The sequence below is a fragment of the Onychostoma macrolepis genome, chromosome 04, assembly GCF_012432095.1.
Source record: "Onychostoma macrolepis isolate SWU-2019 chromosome 04, ASM1243209v1, whole genome shotgun sequence".
NCBI lineage: Eukaryota > Metazoa > Chordata > Actinopteri > Cypriniformes > Cyprinidae > Onychostoma > Onychostoma macrolepis.
In genome coordinates, this window is record NC_081158.1 from 35,605,973 (window position 1) to 35,628,535 (window position 22,563).

The 22,563-nt window shown below is 29.9% G+C and overlaps 1 protein-coding gene across 1 annotated transcript in view; it reads right to left on the reverse strand.

Annotated features, from left to right (window-relative positions):
- Window positions 1–21,579, reverse strand: part of LOC131539683 (glutamate receptor ionotropic, kainate 2) — a 66,448-nt gene extending 44,869 nt beyond the window's left edge. Inside the window, 2 exon segments of the mRNA XM_058774376.1 lie at window positions 4,007–4,174; window positions 21,283–21,579. Coding sequence (XP_058630359.1) covers window positions 4,007–4,174; window positions 21,283–21,409 — 295 coding nt within the window. The 5' untranslated portion in view covers window positions 21,410–21,579.
- Between the last annotated feature and the right edge of the window lie 984 nt (window positions 21,580–22,563).

Sequence of the window (22,563 nt, forward strand, 5' to 3'; positions counted from 1 at the left end):
TGAATAAATAATCTTTCCATTGATGTATGGTTTGTTGGACAATATTTGGCTGAGATACAACTATTTGAAAATCTGGAATCTGAGGGTGCAAAAAAAATCAAAATATTGAGAAAATCACCTTTAAAGTTGTTCAAATTAAGTTCTTAGCAATGCATATTACTAATCAAAAATTAAGTTTTGATATATTTATGGCAGGAAATTGACAAAATATCTTCATGGAACATGATCTATACTTAATATCCTAATGATTTTTGGCATAAAAGAAAAATGGATAATTTTGACCCATACAATGTATTGTTGGCTATTGCTACAAATAGACGTAGTAGTAGTAGTAGTATTCTTTTTAAATTGACCAATATTACATTTCTTAATTTTTATTTTTATTTTCAAATATTTACTTTTTTTTGTTTACAGATGTTTACATTCTTGATTTTTGTTTACAGATATTTACATTTTGTTTTTATTTGCAAATATTTACATGCTTGATTTTTATTCACATATTTTTGTTTTTATATATACGTATTTGATTTACAAATATTTACATTTTTTATATTATTTTTTATTTACATTTTTTGTGTTTATTTACACACATTTACATTCCTGAGAAGCCGTTAAATGCATATCATTTTTAGGTGTTGCAGCTTTATTTATGTGTATTTTACTGTGATTGAATGTGTTTTAACGCAATAGTAATTTTGTAATTACTGTGTTTTTTTTTTTTTTGTGGGTCTGTTTCTCACATAAAGCAATCGTACAGTAAGACTTCAGAACACACTTTTGAGGTGATTTTTTTTTTTTTTGTGCGTTTAGTATAAATCTACTCACGTTGTGTCTGGATCAACATGATGATATAATTTATTCCATCATACTCTCTGAATAATTGCAGACACGTTTCTCTTCCCTTTGCATGTGATTTTTGGTAAAAACAGCTTTTCCACGGCCGTCGGGGTCACTAATGCACACACTGAAATCATGTCCATTTCATCTCAGTCTGTGTTAAACGGGACGCTCTGACAGCAGAAGCACCTCACATGCTATTTCTCTAAATTGAGCCCAATTTCACTTTCCATTCCAGCGTAACCGTCGCGTCTGAAAGCAGCCCGAGAAAAAAAGGGTCATTAAAATTACAAATGAGGCTTTGGGCTTGAAATGACAAAGCGCAGGAAAATAGGGCAGCGTGGGAAGGAGAAAAGAGACGATTTACAGGAAAGTACATGAACGTTTAAACGCGTTCGAGTTGAGAAGAAAACACTTGAGTGTGTTTGCAGTCCATTCATTTACCTAAATATTGACTTTTTGATTTAAAGAATTTTATTTACAAATATTTACATTCTTGATGTATATTCATAAATATGTACATTTTATTTTAATTTACAAATGATTAAATTGTTGGTTTGTATTTACAAATATTTACTTTCTTGATTATCATTTAAAAATATTTATTTTGTTTCAAATTACATTTTAAGTTACATTTTGTTTGTGATTTGTAAATGTTTGCATGCTTAATTTTTTATTTATAAATATTTACTGTTTTGTTTGTGATTTACAAATATTTGCATTCTTTATTTTTATTTATAAATATTTTACTTTATTTACAAATATTTACATATCTTCAGTTGAATTTATAAATATTTACATTTTGCTTTTATTTACAAATATTAATTTTTATTTACAAATATTTACATTGTGGGTTTTATTTACAAATATTTACTTTCTTGATTATCATTTAAAAATATTTATTTTGTTTTCAAATTACAATTATTTACATTTCATTTTTATTTACAATTGTTTACATGTTTTGTTTTACTTACATTCACATTTTGTGATTTGTTTTTATTTACAAATATTTATATTCTTGATTTATATATATATATATATATATATATATATATATATACACAGTCATGGCCAAAAGTATTGGCACCCTTGGTAAATATGATCAAAGAAGGCTGTGAAAATTAATCTGCATTGTTAATCCTTTTGATCTTTTATTTTAAAAATTCACAAAAAAAAAACCTTTCATTGGATAATAAGAATTTAAAATGAGGGGAAATATCATTATGAAATAAATGTTTTTCTCTAATACACATTGGCCACAATTAACGGCACCCTTTTATTCAATACTTTTTGAAACCTCCATTTGTCAGTTTAACAGCTCTAAATGTTCTCCTATAATGCCTGATGAGGTTAGAGACACCTGACGAGAGATCAGAGACCATTCCTTCATCCAGAATCACTCCAGACCCTTTAGATTCACAGCTTCTTCTCTTCAGGTCACTCATGTTCTACAGGGTTCAGGTCAGAGGACTGGAATGACCAGCAGAAGCTTGGTTTTTGTGTTGTTTTTGAGGTTTGTGTTTGGATTATTGTACGGTTGAAGATCCAAACATGGCCCATTATAAGATTTCTAACAGAGTCAGTCACTTATTGATTTTTTATCTGTTGGTATTTGATAGAATCCATGATGCCATGCGTCTAAACAAGATGTCCAGGACCTCCAGCAGAAATATAGGCCACAACATCAAAAATACAGCAGTATATTTCATATTTTTATCCCTGTGTTCAGCAAACCCATCTCGAGTGTTTGCTGCTAAAAAGCTGATTGTTTAGTTTGATCTGATCACAGAAGCCAGTCCCATCTGAAGCTCCAGTCGTGTCTGATAACTGAATATGCTGGAGTGTGTTTTTGGATGAGCGACAAGGATTTTTCTTGAAACCCTCCCGAACAACACGTGCTGATGTAGCTGCTGTTTGACTATTTATTAAGGTTTTCTGACCCCGAGACTCAACTATTGTCAGCAATTCTCCAGCTGTGGTCCTCGGAGAGTCTTTAGCCGCTCAAACTCTTCTTCTCACCGTGCATTAGGACGATATAGACACACGTCCTCTTCCAGACAGATTCATAACATTTTATGTTGATTGGAAATTCTTAATTATTGCCCTGATGGTGGAAATGGGAATTTTCACGGCTCTAGCTCTTTTCTTAAAGCCACTTCACTAATTTGTGAAGCTCAATTATCTTTTTCTGCACATCAGAAATATATTCTTTGGTTTTTCTCATTGTGATGATGATTAAGGGAAGTTGGGCTTTGTTTTCCCTCCTATTTATATTTCTGTGAAACAGGAAGCCATGGCTGGATAATTTCATGTTCATAATCACCCTGGAGTGCTCAAAACTGTGAATATGAATGGGAATATACTTCAGAGATATTTCTGGGGGTGCCAATAATTGTGTCCAACATGTATTTTAAACATTTATTTCATAATGATATTTCCCCCCATTTTAAATTCTTATTATCCAATGAAAGCTTAGATTTTTGTGAATTTTTAAATAAAAGATCAAAAGGATTAACAATGCAGATTAATCTTCACAGACGCCTTTGATCATATTTACCAAGGGTGCTGATACTTTTTGCCATGACTGTATGTACAGTTTTATTTAAATTTTCGAATTATTAAATGTATTTACAAATATTTACATTTTGTTATTTACAAATATTTACTTTTGTTTTATTTTTATTTTTTAAATATTTACATTTCTTCATCTGAATTCATAAATATTTAAATTTTTGTTTGTGATTTGCAAAGGTTTACGTTCTTAATTTTTATTTATAAATATTTACTTTATTTACAGAATATTTACATTCTTGATATTTACAAATATTTACCGTTTTGTTTGTGATTTACAAATAATTACGTTTCATTTACAGATATTTCTTTTTTAGTTTTAATTTTCAAATAGGCTACATTCCTCATTATTATTTACAAATATTACAATTTTTGTTTTAATTTACAAATATTTAAATTTTTCATTTGTATTTATAAATGTTGACATTTTGATATTATTTTTAGGTTTTTTAAATTTATAAATATTTACAATTTGGGGGTTTCGTTTACAAATTTGTGCCTTCTTGGTTTGTATTTACAAATGTTTTCATTCTTAAGTATTGGTTACATTAAAGAAGTGAAACCGTGAAGGTTTTGATGTGTTTGTGTGTTTTCTCACCCTTCCTGGAGGCCTCGAAGCTGTCGAAGACGTTGATTCTCTGGATGTCGTAGGTGAGCGTGGTGTTGGGAAGAAGCGTTCGGTTTCTGTTGATGGTGTTCAGCGCAAATTTAAAGGCCAGTTCCTCCGGTCCGGACGGGCCGCTCTCTATCGACTCAAAAATCCCACCTGCAGACAGACAAGAACAGAAAACACAGCATCACATTAACGAGGAAACTCCCAGAGTGGATTCGCTTTCTCTACACTGTAAAACAAATTCCGTAGTTTTTACAAAATAATTCTGGCAGCTGTGGTTGCCAGAATAATTTAGTAAAAAATACAGAAAAACTGTAAACACATTTACAGAACAAAACTGTAAAATTTACAGTATAAAACTGTAATTTACAAACAGGGAAATTTGAATGTAAACCACTAAATTCAACAACACACACTGCTATTAAAATCTGTTTTGTACCTTTAACATACTGACAACCACCATAATAATGCAGGCGGTAAAAGAGAAAGCCACATAAAGAATCAAAGCTCATCACAGGTAGCTTCACTACAAGCAGAAGTATATACTGATATATAGAAGGTGCACAGAGTCATTCATGCAAACACAAAACACCATCGTAGTAACACACGTGATATTTAAATAATGCAATAAACTTTCATTAAACAACAGAAGATGTAACATAAAGCCCAAATGTACATAACTGATCAAAAAAACTATTAAAAAACATGATTATTTAATCAAAATACTTTCAAATGTGGAGTGTCACGCAGGGAATTCTGGGAATATCAGTTTACGGTTTTTGACTGTAAATTATACATTGATTTGTTATTTTTACTTCTAAAAACTGTACAATTAACAGCATTTTACTGTAAAATTCCATGAAATGTCTGGTTAGATCTTTCACAGTTTTTCCCTGTATATAGTACAGGAACTCACTGTTAACATATTAACTGTTTTTTTTTTCAGTAGTGTTTTTACAAAATTTTACAGTTAAAATTACACTTATTTTTTACAGTGTAGCATCTCACACGATCCACATCATTAGAGTAACTAAAACTATATCAGAAACCATTAAAACAATAAAATAGCTAAACCTTAGCTGAAATAAAACACTGCATTCAAAATATCACAAACACATCTCAAAAGCAAATATTTGCAAACACCTTTGCCGTAACATTAATTCCTGCTAGATTTGTGTGTGTTGCATAGAGAATTGTGTGTTGTGTTTTGCAAAAAGTGTTTTATGAAATTGAAAACTGAGTCAAAGGCTGAGAATTAGAGTCTGGTTTTGCAGATTTGGTGCGTGCTTCTGCTGTTTGAGTCTCAGCTTTCAGAAAGATTTTGTGTAAGCAGTTGGAAAAACTGTAATTTAGTTCAAGTTTATGCTTAACCCTAACCCTACTTAACTTAAAGTGAAATAAAATTTCATTTAAACTCTATAGAATTTAAAAAAAAGACAAAAAACATGGCAAAATTACTAAAACTTTAACTAAAATTAAAATGGAAAATATAAAAAAACTGATTCAAAATATGAATAAAGACTAATTCTAATATAGTTTTATTTTACATTCACTTGTGTAAGGTTTGCAATTTTTCTAAATACATTTTCTAAATGCATTTGTTCTAAAATGTCCAAATACATTTTAAAAGCCTGATATATGTGACTTCATTATTTTACAGCAATACGCAGAAAACTAAAATAAATATATAAATGTAAAAATAAAAATATTCATTTAATAAATTAAAAAATGAAATAAAATATTGTCCTACTTTATTAAATGCCGCACAGCCTAATATTATGTTTTTGGTCATTAATTTTTGGAATTTTATGAAACGTGTGTAAAGACATTTTAAAAGCCTGTTTATTATTGTTTTACAGCAATACGCAAAAAAACTTTTCAAAATACACTTAAAATTAAATCAATTGTAAAAATATGGTATGTGGTCATGTGGTAACAGTTACATGCAAAATTCCAGACAGCCTAATATTATGTTTTTTTATTAACATATTTATTTTTTATTAACAATTTTTTATTTGTAAATATTTACATTTCTGCTTTTATTGATAAATATTTAAACTTTTATTTACAAATAAAATTAATTAATTTTTTTTATTTGCTTCAGATAAAGGCATCTGCTAATGCAAAAATAAATCAATAAACAAATGAAATAAACTGCATATAATGCACCCCATTCTCAGCTTCTGCATTAACTGGAAGCGAGCGAGGACGAGTGCGACACAAAGCCGTGGATCATTATACGCTGCTGCTGCTGCTGGATTTGAGGTGTTAATGTGTGAACGTGAGACGACAAACAGATCCGAGTCAAAGTGTTAACGATGTGTTACAGCAATTAGAGTCTGAGAAAACACTTAACATCACAGTCACTACTCTTAAAACATTCATATTTTGTGTAAACGGTGATACATTTTATTTTTCAGGATTCACAGATGAATAGAAAATTCAAAAGAACAGCATTTATTTGAAAGAGAAATCTACTGTAACATTATAAATGTCTTTACTGTCACTTTTTATCAATTTAATGCATCACAGATGAATAAAAGTATTAATTTCTTACTTACCCCAAACTTTTAAATAATAATGTATCACGGTTTCCACAAAAAATATTAACATTTTCAACGTTGATAATAATCAGAAATGTTTCTTGATCAGCATATTAGAATGATTTCTGAAGATCATGTGACTCTGAAGACTGGAGTAATGATGCTGAAAATACAGCTGCGCATCACAGAAATAAATTACAATTTAACACATATTCACATAGAAAACAGTTGTTTTAAATCACAATAATATTTCACATTTCTTATTATTTTTATTGTATTTTTAATCCAGCTTTGGTGAGCAGAAGAGGCTTCTCTAAACTTTAGGATAAACTCGCTGCAGAAACACTATCTACTGTACGGAAGGACTTTCAGGAATTTTCCAGCTGAATTTAGTCTCTCTCTCTCTATCTGTGTAATTATGATAAAGCTGTTATCCTACTTCAGTCTTTGTGCTGCTAAAAACAGCCTCGCCGTGCCGTGAGCCTGGAGATTTTATCCTCCTGCAAAGGTAAAATGTCAAGTCTTTGCTCAGGGGAAGCGCTTTTATTCGGCACAAAGCAGCGGCTCTCAGATCAGTTTTCAGAGAATATTACAGTCGAGTTTCATCTGCAGTTACTCCTCAGATCAGCCGAACACTGACACACAATCAAACTCCAGAAAGAGCCGAGAACATCTTTCATCTCAAGACTGTCGATGTTTGTCATGCTTTTATTTCAATCTCATGTATTTTATCTCATTGGATATTGCTTGTTCCACAGCTACAATACTCACACTTTTGAACTGAATAAATATCATTGTTTTCACAATGAAGAGATTTATGCTGATTCTATGCATGATTTTAATAAATGCATTTTAAAAGCATGATTATTAAAATAGATGCAAACAGTAATAATAAACCATGTCACAAAGAGCTGAAATCTGAACTGTTTTATTTATGTATGATGCACCACATTAAGTTTTTCTTATATGCAATTCAAATACATAAATCTTAATGTAATATTGTAATTATTGCTGTAAATACATAGTGGATTTTGAAAACATTTAATGTAAATAATTAGTTTGTGAATATTATTTTTATTATATATATATATATATATATATATACAATTCCAATACATAAATGTTAACTTAATATTCTGTAAATGTTTAGTGATTTTTGGCAAATATTTAATGTAAATAATTAGTTTTAATTGTATATATTAGTTAGAATTGTGTGTGTGTGTGTATATATATATATGTGTGTGTGTGTGTGTGTGTGTGTATATGTGTATATATATATATATAAAATAAAAAGAATAATTAGTTTGTAAATATTCTTTTATTTATATACACATACAATTCCAATACATAAATGTTAACTTAATATTCTAACTATTGCTGTAAATATTTAGTGATTTTTTTTGTAAATATATGTATTTAATCTAAATAATTAATTTAGTTTGTAATTTTTTTAATTATATATACAGTTCAAATAGCCTACATAAATCTTAACTTAATATTCTGTAAATATTTAGTGATTTGTGAATATTTTATCATTTGTAAATATTTTATATACAAGTATATACAATTCAAAAACATAAACATTAAAAGCTGCAGTATGAAACATTTGGTTAAAAGTGAACAGAAATCGGTTATTGAGCAAGTATATAAGACATTAGTGTTCAAAACTGTCTCCTTAACTTACCTCGATTTGCAACGGTAAACTTGAATACTACTACTAATAATAATAATTTATAATTTGAGGGGTCGGGACCGATCTCGTGGGAAAATGACGTCATTCGTCTTTGCGTGGTTACTTCACGTCCGTAAACAGAAAGAAGCGGCATGTGTGTGGAGCTTGAACTTCAGCTCGATGTCGTGAAGTTCTAAACGACAGTCATCGTTAACATCTGGCGAATCACCTGCTGTTTTCAAAACTAAGAAAGTTCTAGCGACAGTAATTATCTAACAAGGTTTTTAAGTGGAGAAAGCTCGGGGATCTGAAGCGGTTATGGACAGGTAAGACTCTCAGGTACTCAGTAGGTGACTAGCTATCATTCCAGCACGTGCTCGCTTGATTTAGTCAGATATAGAGCTCCATTTATTGTAGTTTTTGTCTCGTTTTGAGGTAAATTGTTCTTATATTTTGCTGGCTATGAGAGAGAGCGAGAAAATAGTTCTGTGCTGTGGTGATCTGACTGAACAATCCTATAAACACCAGTAAAGTGATTTATTTTAAAACATTTATGTTTTTATTTTGTCATAACAAAAGCTTTAGACATGTTAGTTACTTGTTGAGATGACATTTTTCAGATATATCCTGATAGGCTATAGTAGGATGTTTGTTGATGATTTCAAACGGTTTCGCGGGATTGTTTTCCCGCTCCCGGGAATTTCTGACCGTTACCGGCCGCTCCCACAAATATTCTAATATTGGGGTGTGCGATAGATATCGTCTGCAATAATATCGTAATTGTTGTTTTAAGGATGTACAATTTGACATTATCAAGTATTTTGCATGCATTATGTGAAGTAGAGTGTTCTTTCACTGCATTATTCAGTTTATAAAAATACATTTAGAATGATCACAAATTCAAGACATGGGGGCAGAAAATGTGTATATTCATATAGTTTCAGTTTCACTGAATTTAACACTAAGAGTGCCACTTATTTCTTCAGAAATTGCCATGATTACAAACGTGATTGATTTTTTACAACAGTTCAGTAAACAAGAAGGTAATTAAGGGACTTACGTTTTAGACACCATATTGTCTGTTTTTGCTCTATTTTGACAACAAAATTATTCCAAACACAGCCACAGCACTGTTTTGCGTCTCTGAGCAACATGAAGGTGTTTCCTTCCTGAATGAATCAACTGTTTAAATGATTCGGTTCAATCGCAATGAATCACTTATTAAAGTGACTTGCTGCCACCTGCTGGCGGTTTTAGCTTCACATTTAAAGTATCTTTTTGTTATTTAAATAATTAAAATATCAGTATTCAACATTTTATGTTTAATATCAAACATTATTTATGCATTTGTATATAACTGCAGGTTAAAGCATTCATATCCTGCATTAAACCGTATGTAAATTAATCTAAATGCTATTTCAGACGCAGCTTCTGTGTTTCCTCTGCATTGCAAAGATGAATTTTGTTGATGCTGATTTAATTTGCTTGGTAACAGCCCAAATGTCTTATTATTCTAATTCACTGATTAAATGTAAGAATTTGATTCAAAAGATGATGCTCTTTTAGAAAAAATGGCTTTATAAAGATAAAAAATGCCCATTAAAGGTAAAAATCAATTTAAACTTATTGGAAAAGATTAATTTCTATCAGTGTGAACTGACCAACACACAGAATATGAAGAATATCAGAAACGTTAGGAGTAAGCTGTCTACGGTAGATATCAGCACAATAACATACTCAGCAAAATATTGTCTAATTATCATTATCGATAAAATCCCAGAAAGTATCGAGATATTATTTTTTGTCAATATCGCACACCCCTAATTTTAGGCATGGAAATGACACATTTTGAGTTTTATATTTGGGGTATGGTCATTGCTCTCCTTTGGGCTAGTTTTGTCACACAGACCTGGCAACCCTGGCAACGCTTTCTGTGTAGAATTGCTGAATTTGATGCCGATTTCGATTTTCAGATGAACCGCCTTTCCACCGTTTTAAAATTGTTCATAAATTGCAATAACTTTTGAACTGGTTGACACATCCTGCCAAAAATTGGTAGGCAGCATGTCCTAGATATAAGGATTTTTGCAAAATACTCTTAGAACTTTTGAAAATATTGTCCAGATTCTTTCTGCTTTTTATGCTTTAAAAAAATCTCAAAAGTCAAAGTGATTCAAGTTAAAAGTGTCTAAAAGTGTCTAATTCTAACGTTTGGTAATAATTAAAAAATCAAATCATGGCAAAACATTAAATTCGAATTAATCGATAAAATCTGAAAAATCTAATTTCTCATTTTCCATCATTTTGTTTGTGTGCCATGTTGAAGTAAAGCACATTCGGTGCTTGGCCCCGGAATGCTGCTTGCAGCTATATTATTGTGTAATATTTTTGTCAATATGTAATGTTAATAATTACTTTGTAAATATTCTTCTAACCATTTTTTTTATTTTATATGCAATTCAAATACATACATTTTAATATTCTAAATACTGCTATAAATATTAATTTTTAAAAATTTATTTAAATAATTGTATAATTTTGTAATTATGTAATGTAAATAATTAGTTTGTGAATTTTCTTCTTACTTTTTATATGCAGATTAAATACTGTAAATATTTAGCATAATATTTTTGTCAGTATTTAATGTAAATAATTTATTTGTAAATAGTGTTCTAAATATTTTCATTTTAAATGCAATTCAAACCTAATATTACTGTAAACATTTACATCATATTTTGTAAATATTTAATATATATATAATTACTTTGTCAATAATCTTTTTTATTTCATTTGCATTTCAAGCATATAAATCTTAATGTTCTAAATATTACTGTAAATGTTTAGTGTAATACATTTTTGTAAATATTTAATGTAAATAATTATTTGATTTTTGCATTGATTTTACATGCATTTTATGACACTGACAATTTATTTATATAGCACAATTAAAAACAACCCACGCTGACCAATGTGCTTTACAATAACTAAAACAACAAACAATAAAAACAGAAACAATTAAAATTGTAATAGAGTACCATAAAAGAAAGTGCTTCAACATAATAGAAAATTTTCTAAATCATAACGTAACATTCAAAATAGTATTTTAAATGTTTAGCATTTTATTTTTGTAAAAATTACATGTAAATAATTAGTTTGCAAGTATTCTTCTAAATATTGTTTTTATTTATTTATATGCAATTCAGACTTAATATTCTAAATATAATTAATATTTAATGTAAATAATTTGTTTGTAAATATTTTTTGAGTGTAAAGGATAACCACGAGCCATACGGCTGCCGTCATAACTCTCTCTGACCCGCTCTTGTATTCATTTTTCAATCCAGAGAGAGATCTGTGCTGAGGGTTTGTACAGCGCACACACACACACACACACACACACACACACACACACACGAGTCTCTGCAGATATCGATTGGTTTCTGAAGGTCTCCTGACTGTTGTTCTCAGCTTCAGTGTGAAGATCACATCTGTTGAACAGACGACGCTCACAAACACACAGCAAATGTCTTCTGATGGATGACGTTTCCTTCAGATGCACAAACTTAATACATTCTCAGCTGCTGAGTTCTTCCTGCACTTCATTATCAAAGTCAATTAAAAATATTACTATTGATCAAATGTTCGTTTTGATCAATGGTTAGAATTAAGAGAACTGATACACACGGTACTGTAGGGCTCATGCAGGAATAATTCAGCTCTCGTTCATTTAATGAACGTGCTGTTAAATAAAATAAAAAACAATACGTAAAAAGTAATACATAGAAAATAATAATGTGACAAATAATAAATAATAGTACATAATGTCAAAAAAGAAATAATAAAATAAAAGTAAAATAATAGTTTAGGTTTTTATTAGTGCTGTCAAACGATTAATCACGATTAATTGCATCCAAAATAAGTTTTTGTTTACATAATATATGTGTGTGCTGTGTATATTTATTATGTATATATAAATACACACACAAACACTATATATTTTGAAAATATTTACATATATATATATATATATATATATATATATATTCTTAATTTTATATAATAATATATTTATTATATATAATAATATATATAAACATAACATATTTTTCTTAAATATATACATGCATGTGTTTGTATTTATATATACATAATAAATACACACACACATATCATATAAACAAAACCTTTATTTGGATGCGATTAATCGCGATTAATCGCTTGATAGCACTAGCTTTTAATGAATAATAAATCATTTAGCTTTTTAATGAATGTACTGTTGAGCAATCAAAAATGAAATGATAATATATAATAATAATAATTTATAAAATAAATAATTATGCATAATGTAAAAAATAATAATAATTTAAAAAATCAGTCAAATATTCCAATTTGGATTAAATATTTTAGGTCTTTAGTGAATGTGCTGTTGAACTCCCAAAAATAATATAAAGTTATAATAACATACAATTAAAAATAAATAAATAAATTTGCACAAAATATTGCAATTTGAATCGAATAATTTTGCTTTTTTAATGAATGTACCGTTGAGCTCCCAAATGTAAAATACAATAAAATAAAATACATTTTATTGCCCCTTTGTGTCTTTGCATACTGTCTCATTATGTATGGTAAACGTAAAAATATGAAAATATAAATAATACATATTTGTAATCGCATGATTATGAACAGTGAAATGGCTTGTATGACGTGTCATCCCATAGAGCCAAAATCAAGTTGACACCAAAATAACAGGAATAGACAGAAACATAAACACATAAAGCGCAGACGAGGACAAAGCTGTGTGTGTGTGTGTGTGTGTCAACACGAGCAGCAGCAGATAAAACACAGCGTTGTGTTTCATTCATGACCTTTGGAGCATCTTCTCAGACGAAACACGCAACCATCACTGACTCAGGATCTCACATCATCTGCAACCAAACCTCTCTCGCCCGCTCTCTCTCTCTCTGTCTCATTGCCTCGTTTGATCTCTGACCTGCGGCTCCCAGGGTTCAGTTTTGCGTCTGAAGACGATCCTTCAAACTCTCTCTCTCTTACAGGAGTATTTGACAGAAACGCTCTGTCGTCATCCAGACCTGACGGCTGTTTTCAGCATCAGAAGCTGAGAGAGCTGAAATCTCCGCAGGGTTTGTGAGGAAAGTGAACAGAATCACTGCGTTCAGAAATCAGGCCTCAGTCTCACTTGATCAACCCTGATCTGAACACATTCAGTGTGTGGAAATAAATCGTCTTCGTGAGCAGAAGTCATGTGATTTTTAAGGACCGTCTAACTTAACATTCAACACACGTGCACTTGACTTACCCTGGACATAAATCATTTATAAAAACATTAGAGTAATTATTATTAAATATAAAATATATAAAACCTTTTTAATACATTAAGTTTTATTTTATTTCATATATATTTATATATTTTATTTTATATTATGTATTATAAATAATATATATATATATATATATATATATATATATACATATATTAATGTATTTTTATTGTATAATTTATTGTAAAATAAACTCATGATTAGTATTATATAATTTATTTGTAAAATGTAATTTATGTATTATTATAAGAAATTATTTAATACAATTTAGTGTTTAAATTTATATGATATCTAATTTGTATGTTACTAAATATTTTTATTTTATAATTATTAGTATTATATAGTTTACATGTAAATTATTTTAAAATAAATTTAAATTTAAGTTGTTTAATTTATTTAATGTATTAATTTATTTAACTTATCAAATTTCTATAATATAAGTGAAATTATATTTTTATAATTAAAAAGTCACATTATGATTAGTATTGTATAATTTACATATAAATGATCATTTTTATTTATTTTTAAATAATTTTGAGATATATTTTATTTAATATATATAAAATTAATTAATTTGACAAATAATTATATATTTAAATATTAATTAATTAATAGAATAATGTATTAATATGTGAATTTATTAAAAGCATAAATTACAGTAAATACAAAAAATATATGTAATAGGGGTGTAACATGCATAAAGTGAATTATATTGTAGAATTTCCTGGTGTGTGTGTGTGTGTGTGTGTGTGTGTGTGTGTGGCTGGAAGCAGCGAATCAATCCATCTTCACTCGTCTCTCTGACTCGTGTGTGCCGCGCATGCTAATAGCTAATGGATTTCTGCTTTGTTCTTGAAAGCTCTGCTTGTATTTTTAAACCGTGAAAGGTGCAATTTACTGCCGGAGAAAATAGTCGTGCCGTTTCTGGCGTCTGAGCTTTGAGGCGGTTTGTTCTCGTTTAAGTGCAGTTTATCACACGTTTGGTCCTGAAAGAGTAGGATCTCACAGAACCCTTCATCAAGACACCTGAAGATCTGCAGGAGATTGGGCTGGTTTTACAGCATCGTGTGAAGCGTGATGCACACATGAAACTGAGCCGATTTAACATGCGAAGCCAAAGAACATCTGTAAAACCTGCAGTGCCATACAGATGCAGTCTGACTGCAATTAATGATTGAAATCGTTTTCTTATTATTATTTAAAGTGTCAGAATAATGCATTATTAGTTTTTACTTGCAATCCATATAGAACAAAATAATTAAATTGATTTAAAAAAAATAGGCCCAGATGGTTTACTTTATTGCTTTAAGAATTAATGTTTAAATATTTTGTTATTTATAATATAATATAATGCTGTCTGAGTAAACCTGTGAAAATGAATAATATTTAAATATTTTTTTATAGTATAATATAAAATAATGCAGTCTGACAAAACCTGTGAAAATTAATGTTTAATTATTTATATTATAAAGCAGTCTGATTAAACCTGTGAAAATTAATATTTAATTTTTTTATAATATAATATACTGCAGTCTGAAAGAATAAAAAATGAAATAATTTTTCTCCTTGTAAAATAATAAAATAATTTACTTTTGCTGTGAAAATTAATAATATTTTATACAGTATAACAATATGTTCTGATAAAACCCACAAACCTTCATTTTGACTAATTATGAATGATTTATTTATTTATTTGACTTAGGATTGTATATAATAATAAAAATTATAATGAAATAGGCCCAGATGACTGACTTTATTTCAATAAAAATTAATAATACATAATATATGAAGTCTGATCAAATCCACAAACATTCATTTTGATCTATTTGGATTGCATTATTTTTTATTTGTAATCCTATATAATAAATAATAAAAATTACAATGAAATAGGCCCAAATTATATACTTTATTGTTGTGAAAATTACAAATAACCGTAATCAGACGATTAATCAATAATCGTGACAGTTTCACAAATCATGCATCAGGTGATATGAATTAATAAACACTCAGACAAACAATAACGAGGTCCTGTAAATCAGCTGAGCTTCATTAACACTGATTAATGAGTCAGTCATCACTATAGCAACGACCCACAGCATCCTAGCAACCACAGAACAATGAGCGTGGTTAGCAGCTGCATAGCAACACCCTGGAAACACCCTGTCGTCATGGCAATAAGTAAACAGAAGTCACATGTCCTTCAGAACATAATGAATCGTGACTCCCAATTCGCTTACGTATACTATGTCCCAAAAGTATGTACTCCTTTTTTTTTTTCGAAGAAAAATAGTAGGCAAGCTTTGGGACACACTACTTTGTCATATCTGCGTCTTTAACGAACGCTCTGTTGCTTAGTTACGTGGATTCTGTCACCGTTTAAACCGCCCTGTCAATCATCTTGTCACACATTCACATCATTCACATTTCGTTTCATTGAATTTCCTGCCGTATTGGAGAGAAATAAAGAGGCACGCTGATCTGCCAGTCGCGTGTCTTTCATGCCGAACTGCTCATGTGTTTGCATAATGATGCATTTAAAAGTTAATGACCAAACGTATCTTTATAAAAGTTCTCAATGTTGCTTCAGATGAAATATAATGCGGATAACATTAAATCAATATTTTTTCATCAGGTTAAACATTGATTATTTATCACTCAAACCCCGTTCTCTACCTGTTTGTCAGTCTCGCGTAACCGCCATGTTTGTAGTTTTTAAACACTTTTTATGCATGTTTGTAGTTCTAATTGAATTAGCCGTTAGAGTGTGCATCGATCTGCTCCTCGAATTCTAATCTCAAGCAGTAGACCATCCAGGAATCTTTGGGACACTCATTTCAACATACTATGATGTTCCTGGCCAATTCCGATTTTTTTTGTAAGTGTGAGCCGCCGATACCGATTTTTGCCGATTCCGATTTTCTCTGTAAGAACTTTAATTGACAGCATATACAGTACAAACAAAAATACATGCAAATTTTAATGCAAAAAATGTACATAATAAAATTAATTATTAATCATTACAATTAACCCCATCTGGACTAAGTTACAGATGTTCTCTCACTTATACAACTCTCAAAATAAAGTGCTCTTTGACTGGAAAGAGGTAGAAATAACAATTAACTAAAAATGAGAAACCATGTCTTTTCCCACTATGTTTATAAATGGTCACCCCCAACATTAATTAAATGCCATCTTTCACATCAAATTCTTACATTGTTTCAGTTAATTCAGTTAGAATAATAAGAAACTGTAGAGCTGTTACCATTCAAATGAAACCAGTATCAACAAAATATCTTTCCACTGCATTTCAAATGCATAAATAATGTTATAAGATTAATGTTTTAAATACATTTTTGAACATACAAATAAGAAATGTTGGGGAATATGCAATAATTCTTTTAAATATGAAACCAAACCAGTAGGTGGCAGCAAATGAGTGTTTGAATGAGTGAGTCATTCATTCAACTGATTCGTTCAAACGACTGATTCGTTCAGAAACGAGGCAAGTGACTACTGTCTTTATGAATGGGTTACTGAATCATTGAGTCACTCAATTCATTCAAAAGCGTGGATTCATTCCGTAACGAAACACCGCTGTGTTCTGCTGTGGCTTTGATTGGAACAATTTTCGTTTGCAAAATTGAGAAAAAAAGATGTAAGTCACTCAATTTTAATTTCTTGTTTATTGAACTACTACTGTATAAAATCAGTGTCACAATGTCAATCTTGTTGATATTTGGGTAAAACATTTTGGTCGTCTAATGTTGTCTACCTAAATAATATTTTATGAATATCAAATTTTTTTATGCATCTATATATAAAAAGGACTGATCATGCAGAAAATCGTCTGATTCCGGTCCCAGGCCGGTCGATCGGTGCATCTCTAAATAAAATAAAATAAAAAATATTTAAAAACACTGTAAAGTTGCAAAAAGTGACATGATAAAATCCTTTTTTGGTAAGATCTCATTAAACAAATCCTTAAGAAATCTTACTAAATAAAATCGTCATCTACGTCATGGTTAACTAAAACTAAAACTGCACTGCAAAAAAATGATTTTCTTACTTAGTATGTTTGTCTTGTTTTCTAGTAAAAATATCTAAGAATCGAGATAAAGCAGAGAAAAGTAAGACAAAAATATTAAGCAAGCAAATTGTTTTTTGCAGGTATTTAAAACATTTTAGTTCATTGAAATAAAACTGAATTAAAATATAAACAATAGATTATAAAATACAGTTAGAAAAATTGGAAAGTTGAAGCACTATATTTACTAAGTGGGAATAAATGAAACCTAAAACTGAAATCAAATTGATATCAAATAAATTAAACGTTAAAATGATTTTAAAAATCAAATAACTAATAAAAGTGATAAAAATGACTAAAATTAACATCAAAACGTATATACTAAAACATCACTGGTGTACTTGCACTAAAAGCAGAACCATCCAACAAGTTTAAGTATAGATGTTTAACTATATATATATTTACAAATATGCCTATATTATCTACTAATGTGTTTGATGGAAACACCATCAGTCAACATTTCTGAGTCATAACAGAGGAAATGAATCACTGAATCATTGTTCTGAACACAAAGACATTCATCAGAACTGTCAGATGACTCTTTTAGGCAAACGTCTGCCAGAATGATCACAAACCCTCTTCAGATACAAACACAATGCAGGTGTGATTCATAACTTATTAAAGGCATTCATTAAGATTCACATCCTTGATCTGAATCCTGGTGTAAAGCATGAACTCACTCCTCCAGCTCCTTCATTAATAATAACTCAATAATAAAGCATCAGTTCAAAGACTCATTAGTAGATCTGAAGCTTCAGCAAATGAGGAATCTGACTGTAAATTATACAAAATTATACTGTCCTTACAACCATGCCATTATATTCATTTGTATATTTGTGTCATTAACTGTTTCCATCTAAATTGCAAGTTTAAGTAAAATTTAGTTCTAAATTACATATTATTTAATTAAATGCTCATTTAATTTCTAATATTTTAATTATTACATTTATTATTAATTTAAATCTTATATTTATTATTTAAATGAAATTTAACTTTTCATTTTTTGTTTGTTTTACACTGATTTAAATGCATATTTAATTTCTCATTATTTATTATTAAATTCAGATGCAATTTTAATTTCCAATATGTTTATTTTAAAATTATTGTATAAATTATATTAATGTATTTTCCTTGTTGCAATAAACATTTTTAACCCACTTGCCATATACTTTAAATTACTATTTTTTAATTACAGGTATTATTAAATTAAACGGCACTTTAATTTCAAATTATTTATTTATTAATTTAAATTCTAATCATTTTTTTAAAGAAGAGAATTACAGCAATACAGAAATATTTTGAATGTGCAATAAATATTAATGTACTTGTTAATTACATTTATTATGTTTTTAAATGCCAATTTTAATGTCAAATTGTTTCTTTTTTTAATTATTGATTTAAAGCGTACATACACTATTTATTTAAAGTGTATTTAATCTCTAATTATTATTTATTGTTTAAATGCAAATGTAATGCCTAATTTTCCTTCTTCCAATAAACATTTTGAATCTACTTGCCACATGCATGCATGCAAAAAAAATACAGTAATAAATTATACAATAACAGTAATAATTTATTTTATACAATAATAACTTAAAAATACTATAAATTAAATTTGCATTTGAATTTAATAATAAATAAAGAGAAATTAAATATTCATTTAAATAAATGTAAAACAAATAAAAAAAATATTAAAAACAGTCACTGTTATGATTGCAAATGTTTATAATTACATATCAATATCCATATGAAGATTAATTCAGCTCCTTCATTTGTAATAAACTCTGATGAAGCATCAGTTAAGTGAGTAATTAGTGATCAGTCTCTTGCAGTGCTGACTGTAAACGAGGATCTGTGAGTCTGATGCATGTATGAGGCTGATGATGAACAAAGATGCTCTTCTTCACACATGCATCTGTGCTTCCATAGAGGCTCATAGCGGAGCGGACGCGCGCCGACTCTTAAACACACACACACACACACACACTAATGAAGCCCTGTGACGCTGAAGACTGATGAAGACGAGCCAGCGACGCGTTTATGAGCATCACAGAACCATGAGATCATGCAGACTTCATAAACGCAGCCGTTCATCACACGAGATTGACCTTCGCTGACCACACGCTGCGTTTCAGACATCACACACTCACTCACTGTGTTTACTTCTGGACATAAACGGTGTTTGGGTTTTTTGGACATGTACAGGACTGATAGAGTCACAATGTTTCATGCAAGAGTGAAAATACAGTCATAGTTTGAAATAACCGAGGCGCGTTTTCCATACTTTTTCACTAAATGAACACAATACATGAACAATGTTATCATATTTATTCATATGCACACTGTAAAGAGTGAAACTGCAGTTTTTTTACTATTAGAAACTCTTTCTGTCTGTATATACAGTAGCATGCCTTTACTGGCCACGAAGCTGTATTTTGCATTGAAAATACACCTTTTGTTCTCACAACAATGGGATTAAAGAGCAGTTTTTTCCTTGTGTATGTTTGTCATTAGCTAGTTTCCATCTAAGCTGTGAATTTAATTTAAATTGTAATTTTTAAAAAATGCATTTATTTTTTTATGAAAATAATTTAATCAAATAATGTATTTATTTTCAATTTGTTTTGTACTTATTACATTTAATATTGATTTAAAGCTTACATTTATTATAATTACATTTAAATGCAAATTTAATTTGTACTTTTTATTTTTTACATTTATTTAAATGCAGATTTAATTCCTAGTTATCTATTTAAATGCTAATTGAATTTCTAATAATTTTATTTTAAAGTTATTGTTGTACATTGTGTTATTGTGCTAATTTACTGTGTAACTATTTTTAATTATTACATTTATTATATATTTAAATCTTACATTTATTATTTATTTAAATGCTAATTAATTTTGTGTTTTTATTTGTTTTTAAATGTATTTACATGCATATTTAAAGTCTTAATTTTTTTTACATTAAAACATTTTAAATGTATTTTTACTTATCTGTATTAAATCAATTTCATTTGTATCTTTTTTTTTTACATTTACTTAAATACATTTAATTTCCTATTATTAGTTGTTATAATTAAATGCAAATTAAATTTCTTATCATTTTACTTTTTAAAGTTATTGTATAAATTGTTACTGTATTATTGCATGAATTAATTTGTGTATTTTTCTTCTTGCAATAAACATATTGAATCTACTTACCATGTGCATGCCAAAAAAAATAAAATAAAAGGTCATAACCAAAACACTGTGCATGCATGTTCAAAAATAGATATATGTAGGCAAAAGTCACAAATCTGGAAGTGACTCACACGAAATAAACTGCCAGTGATCTCAAAATGGACAATGCATCCGTCTGTGACTATAATTATGGTTATTTTGTAAGTTTTTGAGATGTGTTTGACCACATCACAGCTGATTATCGATCTTCAGTTCACAGATGTGATTCCGCCAGGCCTGATCTCTCACTCTCTCTCTCTCTCTCTCACACACACACACACACACACACACACACACACAGACAGACAGACACAGACAGTGATGCATCACACACACACACACACATGAATGAATCAGAGTCAATGAATCAATCAAATAAATAATCGATCATCTCTCACCGAATCTCAGCACGTGCGGCATCCCGCTCGAACCGGCGACGAACATCAGCACCGTCAGTCTGATCACGAACCCCGGTAACACCACCACCACCATCATCATCATCCTCATCAACATCATCATCCTCATCTTCACGAACACGGCTGACGCGTCCGCGCGCGTCACAGCATCACGGCATGACCGTCCACGGTCCGCGCGCGACTCTCCGGTTCACGGATGCGTGTGTGAATCCGCGATACTGCACTGCACCGGATCTAACGGAGAATCACGGAGACTGCATGGGAGTCTGTGCGCGGCGCGGCGCGGGGGGGCGGGGGCGCGTTCATTCAGACGAGCGCGTCACGCACAACGCGTCAGACTGAAGCGGAATATCGCCGCGCTAAACGCAAGCGCCAACAAGTAGTCGTTTGGGGCACGTTACCGTGGTGTTACCATGATTTAGCGTGCTAATATTCCGTGCAGATTCCGTTCTAGCGTTCAGTGAGTTCAGCACCACGGACAGAGACGCGCTGCTCTGTTTTATTCATCCTCGTCTTTATTTATTTATCATCACATGACCTCTGCAATCTATTTTTCATGATTTTTGACGCCATGAACTCGTACAGGTTCAACAGCAGTGAGGAGATTTGGCTTAAGAGAACATGCTTTGTATAAATGACTAATTATAGTTTAAGTGGAGACACTGCACTGTTTTTTTAATGCACCTGTCTAGTTTGAGATTTTGGGCTTTTTTTGGGGGGGGGGGGGGGTTCAGAATAGTGGAAAGAAAACTTTTTCTTTTTTCTTTTATAGCACTTTATCTATTTGTGTCATTAGATTTCAATTACAATACATATTTTTAAAGGCCGTTTTCTCAAAATGAGTTTTTTTTGTTCATATGTAATTTTCTTGATTATATATGCAACATTTTATTCCCCCTCAAAATGTGAAAATATATTGTTTTCTGTCTGTTCGAAGTATTTTCTGAATTGTGGAGTGACAAAAATAAGATACCCAGAATTCCTCTGTAAAAATATTTGACTCCAATATGTCAAGAAAATTAACAATCAAGAATTTTGAAACCGACTTCATCCAGTGTTCAGATTTTTGTACTGGAAATGTATGCAAATTAGTGTATATTTCATTAAATAAAGCCTCATTTGCATATTTAAACCTAACATTTTAGAAAACTTGTAATACAAAAAATGTTTGCAATTTCATAATAAATTGAATTAAACATGAAATACATTTTTGTAAAACATACTCCAATAATATTTGTTTTGTTTAACATCGTTTTTTTTTTT